General features: G+C 46.8%; 2 protein-coding genes across 2 annotated transcripts; both read left to right on the top strand.

Annotated features, from left to right (window-relative positions):
- Positions 1–7,979: 7,979 nt before the first annotated feature.
- LOC133886504 (protein SUGARY ENHANCER 1-like) lies at positions 7,980–8,761 on the top strand. Its single transcript, XM_062326188.1, has one exon. The coding sequence runs from the start codon at positions 7,980–7,982 to the stop codon at positions 8,574–8,576; it is 597 nt and encodes a 198-aa protein (XP_062182172.1). The 3' UTR covers positions 8,577–8,761.
- Positions 8,762–11,492: 2,731 nt separating this feature from the next.
- LOC133886503 (probable CCR4-associated factor 1 homolog 11) lies at positions 11,493–12,536 on the top strand. The gene has a single exon (XM_062326187.1). It carries the CDS (start codon positions 11,493–11,495, stop codon positions 12,534–12,536), a length of 1,044 nt encoding a protein of 347 aa, XP_062182171.1.
- Positions 12,537–13,533: the final 997 nt, after the last annotated feature.

The raw sequence follows: 13,533 nt of genomic DNA, 5'->3' as shown, positions 1-13,533 counted from the left end.
GGCTTTACAGATCAACAAAATAATAGTGTACAACAGTGGCCAATTACATCTTCTCACAACCAATCAATTCAATTTTGAAAACCTGGTGGTGTGTTCTTGATCACCGAGAAACTGATCTTGCGTTGCATGTCAGCTGCAGCAGGCAAAGAGGAGCTCTTTGCAGTCCATGTCACTTCTGCAAGATCTTGCAGTGACTCGATTGTTTCTTTCTTCAGTGGGAAGACCTTCTCCATGCATTCTGTTAGGAGGAAAGGTTGGCTTAAAATGATCCGGCTTGCAGCAAGATTGCAAATGTAATAATTTTTCGGAGATGGCCAACAGAAATGTACCTGGATGTCTGACAACATTCAACAGTGACAACCTGTAAAATCAGATAGCCTTGTTAACACTTTTATACTAACTGACTGATGATAAGCTGTGCAAAGTTCTTCACAATGCAATCTATGGCAAGGTTTACCCACAGGTTTCTGTTGATTGAGGTCCTACGCACTGAAGCTGAGTGCTTCTCATAAGCATAGAAATTCCCGGGCATCGAAGGCAATGGCACGGAGGGGACCGGAAGCGCATCGGCCCCCGACTGGAGCCACTCCTTGTAGACATCATCCTCCTGCTCCGGTCGTCAGCGTCCCAATCGGCGGCGAGGTCGGCCTCCTTGGTGAACCAGACCTTGAGGTGGAGCAAATGGGGCAGGAAGACGTGATCCCAGAGGTCCGGGAGGAGGTTCTTGCGCGCCAGGTTGGGCGTGTCGGCGAAGACCTGGAGCACGTGGCGCACGAAGACGCGCTTGTTGCGCTCCATCTTGTAGACGACAGAGAGGTAGAGCTATGCGCATGCAGCGAGGTGGGAGTTGGGCACCCTGCAAGTGCGGCCCTCCGCGGCGGCACCAAGCCGGACCGCGCCGCCGGGGAGGTCGCATCTGGGAGACTGTCATCGTCATGTTGGAGGCCGCCGCCACTTGGGAGCCAGTCGTCATGTGGGAGGACACCACCGTCGGCTGGGAGGATGCCGTCGTCATGTGGGAGGACGCAGCCGTGTGGGAGCCAGTCGTCGTTGCCACCTGGGAGGTTGCCTCCGCCGCTTGGATCCGGCTAGAGAAGGGGGCAACGTCGCTAGATCGAATGAGAGCGAGGGTTGCAGGTGAGGAGCACACGGGGGCAAGTGCGGGGGTGGGTGGGTTGGGGTAAATCAACGGCAATAGTGGGTAATAACACCTAAACCTTGATGGGTATTTTGGTCTGTTCAGGAACCAAAAGCCGTGAAAAGCACTCTCAGACTGGATTATGGGGGATTTTAACAATCTGGAGGACTACATTTTGGAAGTAGAGACCAAAAGCTAGTTGTTTATTTTCACTTTAGATTATAAAAGCTGATTTCCACAATCTAAGGTGGTTAGGTGGAAACAAATAGGCCCTAAGAAACCAACCCAACCCACCAAACATTTCCATCCAAACCCATCCAACCCGAATCCCATAAATGGGTTGAGCCCATTTTTTAGCCAACCTCCTCCTCATCCAACCTCCTCCTCTCGCTACGTCCTCCTGCTAATCCCATCCAACCTTGACTCCCATTTTGAATTCGCTCCGCCTGTCATCGAAGCTCATCGTGGCCTCATTGTAGTTTCCCCATGTCAGAATCATCTTCCCTGCCACGAAGATCATCATCGATGGCCTTATCATGTGCGGTGTGGGGACTACAGTGTCAAATCTGAAGACGCTGCACACATCAATTCGTTAACAGCAAACCTCGAGGAAACCACTCAGGAAACCTCAAGGAGCGATAATTGCAATTCCGAAACTAGGTGAAGAAAAGACGAAGGAGCCACAACAAACATGGAAAGAGGAATTGAGACGAGGCCCCAATCTAGCTCACATCTTTCATCATGGGATTGAGCCTCGTCTTCTTCCACTGTTGCCTGGCACATTAGATGAGGATGGCATCGGAGGCCGCACGGTCGCCACCATCCATGTCTTGATCAATGGCCTCCATCAAATCCGCATTGAGCAGGCCCTCACCGAAGACGCTCTGGTCAACATGCATGATTGCACCACCCACATCGCAGATCTCCTCGAGCAACATCTCGCTGGGCGTGAGGAACCAGGTCCACCCGAGCACCGCAGCGTAGCCAGCGAATGGCCCGTAGGGCCCCGAGGAGAGTGGGAGTGTGAAGTTCTGCATTGGGATTTGCAGGAGAGGACTTCATTGCCACCGCCTCCCATGGGGCCGCTTCCCACGAGCAATGGACCTGACCGTGTCAATGATTTGTAAATGACAGCCAAATTATTTAAAGGTAAAAATAGGGATACCTGTGGACCATAGAAGAGTATAGCAAAAGAGACACATATTTATATAGGTTCGGGCATCCAATGGATAATAACCCCATGTTACATCGTGTCTTGATTAACTTGAGAACAAATATTACAACAATAAAGGAGGGGTGTGCATCTAATCATAAGGATCTAGGTAGATTGCTCTATGTTCTTGGTTCTAAGCCCTGGTTGGATGATGAGGGTTTCTACCGTGGATCTTTGATGGGTATATGATTTCTACCTAACTAGGCCTAATCTAGGGTTTCCCGACTTCATAGATCTTAAAGGTGCGAGCTGTTCCATTGTTGAAAGGCTTGTAAGCTTGAATTGGCTTCCTCTTTGACGTACTCCTTCCCTCCTTTTATAGTTGGGGTAACATGGGTGTAAACTACTCAGACTCTTCTGAGCATATCTTCTTTGTATCCTATATCCTTCATATATCTAGGAGAGAGATTTGCCAAATATGAAGATAACTTTCTTGTCAGGTATGATTGCTTGCCCGATGTTTATCCACGTGCCTTAGATACTCTATGGTAGTTACAAAACCATACCAGAACGAGTAAAGGGCACGTGCGATGTGGGTATCCCTCGTAGATATACCGTATTTATAGAATATATAATAAATAATTATGTATCATCGTCAACCGTCTGTGAGGAACTATCCAAATAGTATTTTAATTAATCATTACGAGGATCATTATTCACAATCACGACCTCAGTGATTAACTAGAATAGCACCCCAGTAGTCCCGGCACGTGTTTTGTACCCAAGATCGGAACACATGCATTTCCAATATGTACATCACAACATAGCTTAAGAAAGAGCGTGTAATTAAAGTTATACTACAATTTCTTAAGCATGCAACCATTTGCAACAGTTTACACAAAGAGAAACTACGTAGCGGAAGATTAAAACCTTAACAACAACAAAAGTAGAGTGGAGCCATATGCCCTTAGGCTCCACTCCAAAAGCTATACCTCACCAGAGTAGGATGCACTACTCTTTCCCACCACCTGTATCGATGGGTACGAAGTAGCCAAACACCTCCTCACCCTCACCAGCAGAACCTAAAAGAGCAGCGTGAGTATGAAGGTACTCGCAAGACTTGATCCATATATGGCATATAAATAGCCTGACTCCAAGGATCATGTATTGAGTTATTAGCAAAAGTAAGCCACAAGGTTAAGTAAAACATATGCGGTAAGCGACTTGGACACCTACGTGTGAGTATCTATACTTAACCGACATACTAGTGTACACTGCAATTCACAACTTGAGTATGTATGTATAGGAACCATAGTATCTCATCAACAATATCCACCACCCATTTCTATCATACTATAACCTTATCCCACATTCGTAAACTCTACTACCGATACAAATGAATGGAAGCATGCTTATGATTGAGAGCGCGGTATTTCAAAATGTTTTTACACCTTTCAAGGGGTACAACTTTACCCACACGACTCGAGGACCATTCATCTTGTGCTACTCGCGGAAGTACACACAAGAGGGTATTCATGTCAACCTTTCTCATACCCGGAACCACCACTTGCAATACCCTTATGGTACTGGAGTTACCGTGAGCAAGTCCCAGCCATGCTCCGGCTCCCCGACACCTTGCTTCTCCTTTTCTTTTTCTCTTACACGTTATAGAGCCGCAAGGCAAGTATCGGCACGACATATGATAATCGGCTTACCTTACCATTAGATCAGCATGTGGTGAGTACGGAAAATGCTAGAGCCAACTGTACCGACATATGACCTTAAATGATGCAAAGCGGTCTATGGCATCTAGGCTCCTCTCCTGAACTACCCAGAGGATTCCTCTTGGGCAGAAGATACCCTTAACACTGCCCACATCTCGCCTCAATCTCACATCTCAACCATCCATCTCAACCTCAGCTTTATATTTGTGAACAGTGATTAAGCCCTAGGCTCGCGAACAACAGCAGCACCGTCGCTCGGCTTCTACCGAAGACTTAAGCATTGCTAAGCATTTTGAATAATCTTTGAAGCTAGACACCAACTATATCATCAAGACTATAAGGATAAGAATTCATCAATAAGTTAAGGTAGAGACAATGCATCAACATAGGTTCTACCCATATCAGCCCAACACTGGACTCAACACATGCAAATATACATAAATCATAATTTATCAATTTAGACTCCATTAAATTTGAATAAAGGGTGCAATATGCTTAGATGCTTGCCTTGATACTCCGGGGTTTGTTCGATACTTCCCGCACAGAACTTACAGAAATGCAGAAGGTTGGCGTTGTCCTCGATCGCGCTCGCGTCACGCTTCGGATCTCCGTTCACTACTGAAGAACGCATGCAATGATGAGCATGAATGATATTCAATGATGGATGCTCCACAGTGTATGACAACAGTGGAGATGCAATGCTTCATGTTATGGGTTTATAGCTTTAAGGATTTCCTTAATTTAACTTTATTGTTAAACATTTAATAGTTTACGGATTTAATTAAGCTTAAACCAAAATCAAATCAAATTATGAAGTTAAGTATGTTTAACATGAGTGTGAGTATTTTTAATGAACAGGGCATACGATAATGAGATTAACAGAATTGACCTCACCAATTTTAGGGTTACCAACAATTAATCATGGATTAATAAAACTAAAACCTATTTCATTAACCAATGAAATTTCAATACATATTGCATAGCTCCTAGTATTTTTAACATGTAGATTATGCTCATACAAACCCAACAAAATTGATTTCACTATTTTTGGAGCAATATTCTATTTTCTATGCATTTTACAACTTTCAACCGAATTACTAGTTGAACCAATATTCAAATTCACAATTTCCGATTTAACCGAGTATTTTAAACCCTACTTCCTTTTTACACCGGGCTTGAGCTAGCTATAGAGATGAAAGGTGGGGCCGGGCTTTTGACCCCGATCCAAATGGCCTAGAGGCCACGACCGGCACCTCGCCGAGCAGTTGGGCGCACCTTGCCGATATCGGATGGCGGCACGGCTCGGCTAGCCGAGGGCACCAAAGGGACTAGCACAGGCATGCGGACACGATGACGTGACTTATGGCCGACGGGCCCGACCGGAAGGTGGCCGGTGACTCGGCTGTGTTTGGCCGACGGCGGGAAAGGCACAAACGAGGGAGACAACGGTCGGCAAGGGCGGCTACGGCACCAGCATGTACTAGCGAAGTAGTTAGGCATGGAACCTCTCAACGGGCTCGGCTGGGGCACGGTCGGCAAGGCCGAAGAAGAACCAACATGCGCACAGGCAGGAAGAGGGTCGGGGGATGCTCACCATGCTGTGGACTTGGGAGACGGAGTAGCGGCGAGGCGGTGCGACGGTGAGGTGCGGATGGAGGCGCCGGCGATGGGGAAGAAGGCGCGGGCGCGCGAAATCAGGCAGGGGAAGAAGGGGAAACCGGCGGGATTAGGCCGGCGGAGCATCACACGACCTCTTCCTTAGCTCCTCGTTGCTTGGGCCTGATCAGAATGAGCTCGGCTTGCCAGATTTTGACGGTGGCGCGCCTCTGCTGCGCTCTGAGCTCTGCTTGGCCGGCTAGTCAAGCGAGAGAGAAAGAGGGAGTGAGCGGAGAGAGATGAGCGTCCACGGGGAGGGGATAAGGGTCGCGGTTGAAGGCCCTTCCTTGGAAGCCTCTGTGCCATGCTCGGCTTGTCCGGCGACGTGGTCGACCGCCCGAGTCAACAAAATCGGCGGTGGACAGGGAGCGCAGAGAGGGAGGGATGGGCGATAAACAGTAGCCCCACTGAAGAAAATATTCCCATCACTTTTCTAATCCATTTGGAGGTCTTCCTGTGGTCCAAAATTCGTGGGACAAAATTTGTGTCAAACAATATTTCATGTACAATCCATTTTAACTTGTTTGACCCAAAAAACTTGAGCCAAAGTTGAACTAAAATTCTTCAAAGATGCAAGCTTTTCCGACTTGTTATAATTTTTATGCCTTCAAAATAATTCCCAAAAATTTGAAAAAATTATTTATATTCTTCATATGGCATGGACTAATTTCTAAAATTGTTTTCCACTCTATATTGTACAGCAACTTTGTGAGATGCTTCACAAAGCACCATTTAATATTGACTTTAACCATTTATGTTTAATTTGAATTGCATGTCAAAACTTGCTCAATACAATTAAGCACAATGCTAATGATGCTTACGATGCTTAATTACGTGTTTACAGACTTTGGGCTATCACACTGTCGCCCTCGGCCCTTACAGCATTGCGCCACCATGTTTGACTGTTCACTCCTTCGTCTCGTGCAAATCCAAATATGAACTCACCGGTTCAACCCATTGCAACTTAGAAAAATGGATCCATTCCAACCCCACCTACCCTATTTTTGCAGCAAGCCCAACCTAACCCAAACCGATAGCTATGGGTGCATTTGGTTGCTCGTATGCTTGAGCCTGATTTGTATTTATGAGCCAGGCTCACCTCAACCAGGCTTAGTGCATGTAATAGCAATTTGTTTTGTTGTCTGTATCTGTTCAACCTAGCTAAAAAGAGATGATGTTTGGTTGCTCGCACGAAGACATATTGTATGAGATAAAAATGAACAAACAAGTGTTATCATAATATTTATTTTACATTATTATACTATTATAGTCATTAGTTTATCTTATTATGCATTACTATTCTTCAAAATACATTAATATCACTTAATACACACTAATCACATATTAATAACATCATTAGCTAGGCACAGGCTATATCCAGTGAGTCTAGCTCTGCAAAAACATACAAATTCCATATATATATATAGAGCAAACTAAGTGCATGCATTTGCATCTCCAGAGCCACGCTTAAGATGGCGTACAGCCAATTAAACACCTGTTGTCTGCATTCTATAAGCCTGAGCCATATACAAACAACCAGAAACACCATATATATACATCCATTTCCACCTATCCAAATCAAATCCACATCATAATTCAACCCATAGACCTGAATTGTACAACTATGAAAGGGTATGCAATTAGACTCAAATTTCAACGGCTAGCTGCCAAGATATTTTTTCCCCTGATCAGCTCAGCGCGAGCCTGCCGAGCCATACTTGCCACTTTTGTCCGCAAGCAGCCAACGCCTTTTCGCCGCGTCCATGCATGCAAACGCGCATTAAAAACCGTGCCGCTCTTGGTTGTGCTCCAGCTCAGCTCAGCCCAGCCGCGCCGCCGTCTGGCCCCGCCAACCGCCCCACGCGCCCGTGAGCCTGGCCCCCAACGGAAACCAGCACGCCACCGACACCGGGGCCCACGCTGTCCCCGGACCCCACACGTCAGTAACTGATCAGATAGAAACGTGCCTTCTCTCTACCGCCAGCCTGGAAGGCCACGCGCCTCCTCACCCACGTACCCGCTGACGTGTGGGTCCGGGACAGCATGTCAGTGTGGGATGGGATGGCAAACAAGCCCGGCTCGCCGCGCGAGGCGACGGTGGACCCCACCTTCCCAGAATGGAAACTCTCATAGCGGCGCGCGGGCACGCCTCGGTCCCACCCGCTGACGGTGGCCCACACATTAGGCGGGCCCGCACGTCAGTAAGATAGACACAGGCTTCGCTTCTCCCTCACTCGCAGCAAAGGTGCAGATAATTACGGCTCTGCCACTGGTTCCGCGTATATAACCGCGCGCACCCATTCACACCATGGTGGTCAGTGAGAGGGAGGAGGACCCGATGTTCTGGCGAGCGGCGACGATGGGCTACGGAGGGTACGGTGGGTGGCGGGGGGAGGACGCGGTGGGCGCGTGCACGGAGAGCCTCGGGTCAGAGAGCGGCGACGTCGGGGGCGACGACACCGAGATCAACCAGCTCCCGGCCGCCGAGGAGGAGGAGGAGGAGGCGGGCGGCGCGGAGCGGATAGGGGTTGAGCCCCTGGTGGCGTCTTCGCCGGAGAAGAAGCGGCGGCGCCTGCCCCCGGCGATGCCGCGGGCGGCGGAGGCGTTCATGCGCGCGGAGCGGTGCGGCGGGCGGCTCATCCTGACGGAGGTGCGCGTGGAGCAGCGCCGTGGGGTGTTCCGGGCCTCACGCGCTGGCGGGCGGCTCCGCCTCCGGTTCGTGGACGACGACGCCGCCTCCTCCCCGGACAGCGAGAAGGAGCCGGAGGCGCGGGGGAGCGGCGGCGGCGAGAAGGTGCAGGTTGCTGTGCACGGCGGCTTCTGCAACGTCGCCGGCGGGGAGTTCAGCTGCCAGGTGGCGGCCGGCAAGCGCCGCGTCGAGGTTGGTGTGGTGATGGGCATCTGATGAGGGAGACAGATTTTCTGTCATCTCGTGTTAGTCCTTAATTAGCAGCACTAGATTTTGTTTCTCCCTTTCTTGTTCATTATTTAGATGTAGATAGATCCAGAGAGTTTAATTTTCTTATAGCAATCAGTCTTCTTCAGAGGCATTTCTCTGTTCCTTCCTTCTTTCTTTTTTTGTATAAAAATATCTGCTCGTTTTTTGGTTTTGTGTAATGTGCAGAATTTGTGGGAGAGATTAATCATTATGCATAAATTAATAGGCTCAATAAGGACTAAGCTGTGTGCTTATCTCTTATTTAAATGCTGCGCTTTATCTGGCTGCGTTATAGTGCTAGCTAGGGATGATTATTGGGTAATATCATGAGATTTTTTCTAGCTTGCACTTGCATGCAGGAGTTAATCTTGGTAGCTATTTTATTTGGAATTAATCTCTAAATAGATTTTCCGTACATGTTAAGTAGTACGATACAAATTGATATGTATGATGAGTAGAAGAAAAGGAAAGCAAATAATAATAATAATTAGGGAAACAAAAACAGTATTCTTCTTAAAAATGATAAATGAGTTGGTGCCTAATTACCGCGGTCAAAAATTGTATTTTGCCGTTAATTAGTTCGTCTATGAGTGGACTGTAGATTTGTCAATACATGGTAGATATGATGTTGACAATAGGCGCTACAGAATTTATGTATATGTGCACAATGGCCAATCAAAAATCAAACCTGCTTATTCAGCAGTTAAAAGGCTAATAAGAGGGGCTAGCTTTAGCTGCATGTAACTTATTGTAGTTCTTATATGAATTTGAATGCAGGAATTTCACAGGAATATTGCTGATCTATCAACCATTTAGATTTCTGTCTCTTAAGTTCTCATTAAAAAACAATGTAGGCGCATATACATTGTTGTGTTATTTTGTTATTGCACGCAACTCAGGTCCAATTGCAGATTACTCCTTATCATAAATCACTCTAATAAGAGTAAAATTTGCAAAACTACATATACTGTGACAAAATTATTACAAAACTACAAATTTAAGCAATAGTTTAATAAAACTACAGATTTAGTATCAATTTTATCGCAAAACTACAAATCTTTAACAAAATTATCGTAAAACTACAGATTTAAGCAATAATTTTACAAAACTACATATTTAGCGCTGATTTTATCGCAAAACTATAGATTCTAGAGGAGTTATTTTTAGCCCCATTACCATAACAACTAGGTTCGTTTGCAGTCTCACAGCAGCCGTCAGCTCATGAAACAGATCGTAAAACTACAGATTTAAACAATAATTTCATAAAACTAGAAATTTAGTGCCGATTTTATCGTAAAACTACAGATTATATCACAAACCTGTTAACCTAATGAATGTGCATCGCTAGCAGTCACATTAACTTTTGGACGGTCTGTTTCATGAGCCAGCAGCTGTTGTGATACAAGCGGGGCCCGGTCGTCATGTTAACGGGATTAGGAACTCCTCTTTAATTTGTGGTTTTACGATAAAATCGAGACTAAATTTGTAGTTTTGTGAAATTGTTGTTTAAATATGTAGTTTTGCGATAATTTTACCAAAGTATATGTAGTTCTGCAATAAAATTGATACTAAATATGTAATTTTGTGAAACTATTGCTTAAATATGTAATTTTATAATAATTTTATCAAATTATCTGTAATTTTACAAAATTTACTTTTCTAACAATGAATACATAAAACAATTCCAAACACTGCTCGCAAAAAAAAAACATACAGTACTGAAAAAAAAGACCATGCATTGCCCCTATGTAAAAAACCAACAAAAAAGACACCATCGATCATTAGTAACTATTACAATCCGTCACTAATGTTCAGTTAATAGTGATGAGTTACGATTATAAACCATCACTTACGACCCGTCACTGATGATTAGTGACACGATAAGAGTAACTCGTTACTAATGTTAGTTATCATCTGTCACTAATAACTTTTTACCAGTATGTTGTATTAGGTGCGCTCCAACGAACGGATGGCGCACGCAAAATGAAAAAATATGTGCAGATTGCATGGATGTCGTATTACGATCATGTAAGCTCCATTCTCCAACAATACATTATTTTGGACCACAAACGCATGATTATTGTTCTATCACAGGACATTTTCTATAATTGTATAGTTTTGATCATTATTTTTATTAAAATATATTTATAAAATTCATTAAATTCATATGAAATTTTTTTAAGATAAATCTACATATATGATTTTAAGGTTTTCAAACTAAATATTTTGAAAGCCATTATTAATCAAAGTTTTAAAAATTTAACTAAATCTTTTTCAAAATAATATGTATTTATGACAGGATAAAGTACAATTAGTTACATGAACCTTTATGCCCAACACTCATTTGCCGACAAGTAGCTAGATTTGCAATTTTTCAAAGTGGGTGCATATATTTGCAATTTTTTATTTAAAAAATATAAAAATAAAAGGGGCATTTGTAAATACCTCTTTGTTTTTTATTTTTTCAAGGATGTCACTCAAATGATAGTTTTAATAATATTTTTATATTTTTTTAATGAAAAATTTGTAATAACATCAGGTGTAGTGGTTTATTCGTAATTGTCCCACTTAAAAAAAGTTCCAAGCAAAAAGAGCTAGACAATTGTGGAAAAATTGGCCCATCGGCGCAGGTGGGCCAATTGGAGCCCCGACCCTTTTGTGTGGAAAACTGGTCCATCGGAGTCCAACAGCCGTGGTTGACTCGGACACGGAGTCGGTAGCCGAATCGCATGCAACGCATGCACGTAGCTCCTCTGCCTCTCTGCTCTATAAAGCCAGGCAGCCTCGCAGGGCAGATGGCACCACCATCGACTCGTCCTTCGCAGCAGCAGCTCTCCCACCGATCTATCGGCCAACCCTCCGATAGCGCGCTTGATCCGATAGATGGTTTCCAGGAACGCCGGCACCGGCGCCGCCGCAGCCATGTTCCCTCTCGCGCCTCCGCCGCCACTCGTATTCCCGTTCCCGCCGCCAGCGCTGCACGCTGCTCCCGTCCAGTTCATGGCCCCCGCTGCACAATTTCTGCCTTCGCTGCCGCACGCCACCGTCCCGTATTATGGCGGAGTCGTCCGCCCTGCTACCGCGGCGGCCACCACGCTGAATATTCTCCAGATCAGGTCGGTCACGGCGACGAACTTCGAAGCGGAGGTGGAGCTGATCGGCTCCCTCCTTCCGAGGTTCCCCTTCGTCGTAGTGGACACGGAGTACCCGGGCAACGTCCACCGCCCGCCCGCCGGGCGGCGCGACGGCGATCTCGCCCCGGACGAGCGGTACGCGCTGGTCAAGGCAAACGTCGACGAGCTGCCCATCGTGCAGCTCGGGGTGACGCTCTGCGACGAGCAGGGGAACCTCCCCGTTCTCCTCGATAGCAATGGCCGTCCCGTCTTCGAGCTCGCATGGGAGGTCAACTTCTCGGACTTCGACGTCTACCGCGACCGCCACGCCCCCGAGTCCGTCGCGTTCCTGCGGTCGCATGGCATCGACTTCGACCTGGCGCGCGCGTACGGCATCAGCTCATTGGAGTTCGCCGACAAGCTCGTCCGCGTCCTGTCGTCGCAGCGGTGGGACGAGCTGACATGGGCGGCGTTCGGCGGGGCTTATGACTTCGGGTACCTGGTGAAGATGTTAACCGGCGGGCGGCAGCTGCCGGAGACCAGGGAGGAGTTCATTGTGCAGGCAAGGGAGCTCCTCGGCGGACGAGTGTTCGACGCAAAGTACATGGCGGAACACTGCGGCCGCGCGGACCTCCGTGGCTACGGCCTGAAGCGCGTGGCCGCCAGCCTGGGCGTGCCGCAGCACTTCCCGCCGCCGTGCCTTGCCGGTCCGAAGAGCCATGTAGCCTGCCGCATCTATACAGTGATGAGGAGGCGCGTCCTGTACCATGACGGCGGCGCCTGCCATGAAGGACTCATCCATGGCCTGCACTGATGATATTATTAGAATTTTTAGCTGGATATATGTGTAAATTGATTTGTCTTGTACTTCATGATATTAAAAAAATTCTATTCCTAAGACATATTAGCCGTGACGATTTTTCTATTTGTAATAAATATTAAATTCAAAATTAAATAGGTAGTAAATATTGACCAAAAATTTAAAAATTAAGATATACACTATCTACAAGAGTGTCCAGCATTGGACGAAAGTGACAAACCATAGGGGCGGGGAGGGGTGTCGGTTGCGGTGGCGACCACAATGGAGGAGAAGGGCGGCGGCGGCGTGGCGGAGTGGAAAAAAGTCAACAACTTGGACCACACCGACTTTATGTCCCGATTAGCATATCGGCTCGAACATTGCCAATTAAGGATGCAAACGGGGCGGTGTAGTGCCGGGCGACCCATTACATAACCCTCACGCCCTTTTAGGAAATACTAGGGTCAAGGGTCGTCCCAACCCTCTGTTAGCTACAAACCTATTGGCCCATTAGGTTCCATTGGTCGGCCCACATGGTGAAAATAATAGGAGCAAAAAACGGTGTTTGTCTGCCTCGTCCTCGTCGCTCTCTTTGCTCTGGTTTTGATGGTGGCGACGGAGAAGGCATTCCCAGCGGGCGGCGACGCATGCAGAAGGAGCGTGTCAAGGCGCACAGCATCGATAGGGAAGCCTAGGATTGGGTGGCAAAGCAGTGGCAAAGGTAGTCCGCCCCTCCGCCTTTTAACCCTCTGTTGGTCAAGCTCGAGAACGGAGGCATACCTTGGAGGTGTTTGGCGGTGACAGGAGGAATCCGACCACGCGCTTCCTCACTGCTGTGTCCTCCTCCTCCTCGTGGACTTCCATGATGGCGTGCGAGAGAGGAGCTAGCAAGTTTGGGATGCAGGTGATCGAGAAGCAGAGTGGGCTTGGTGGTTCCTTGGACCATAATCACGGATGACCTTTTACAAAATGTGATCAGACTTCCTTTGTTAACCAATGGTGTTCTATAGAC

Source organism: Phragmites australis, chromosome 12 (assembly GCF_958298935.1).
Source record: "Phragmites australis chromosome 12, lpPhrAust1.1, whole genome shotgun sequence".
Lineage (NCBI taxonomy): Eukaryota > Viridiplantae > Streptophyta > Magnoliopsida > Poales > Poaceae > Phragmites > Phragmites australis.
This window is presented reverse-complemented; position numbering and strand designations above follow the sequence as displayed.

Excerpts from the sequence above, each read along its gene's own strand:
- LOC133886504 (XM_062326188.1), top strand. The coding sequence starts at position 7,980 with ATGGTGGTCAGTGAGAGGGAGGAGGACCCGATGTTCTGGCGAGCGGCG.
- LOC133886503 (XM_062326187.1), top strand. The coding sequence starts at position 11,493 with ATGGTTTCCAGGAACGCCGGCACCGGCGCCGCCGCAGCCATGTTCCCT.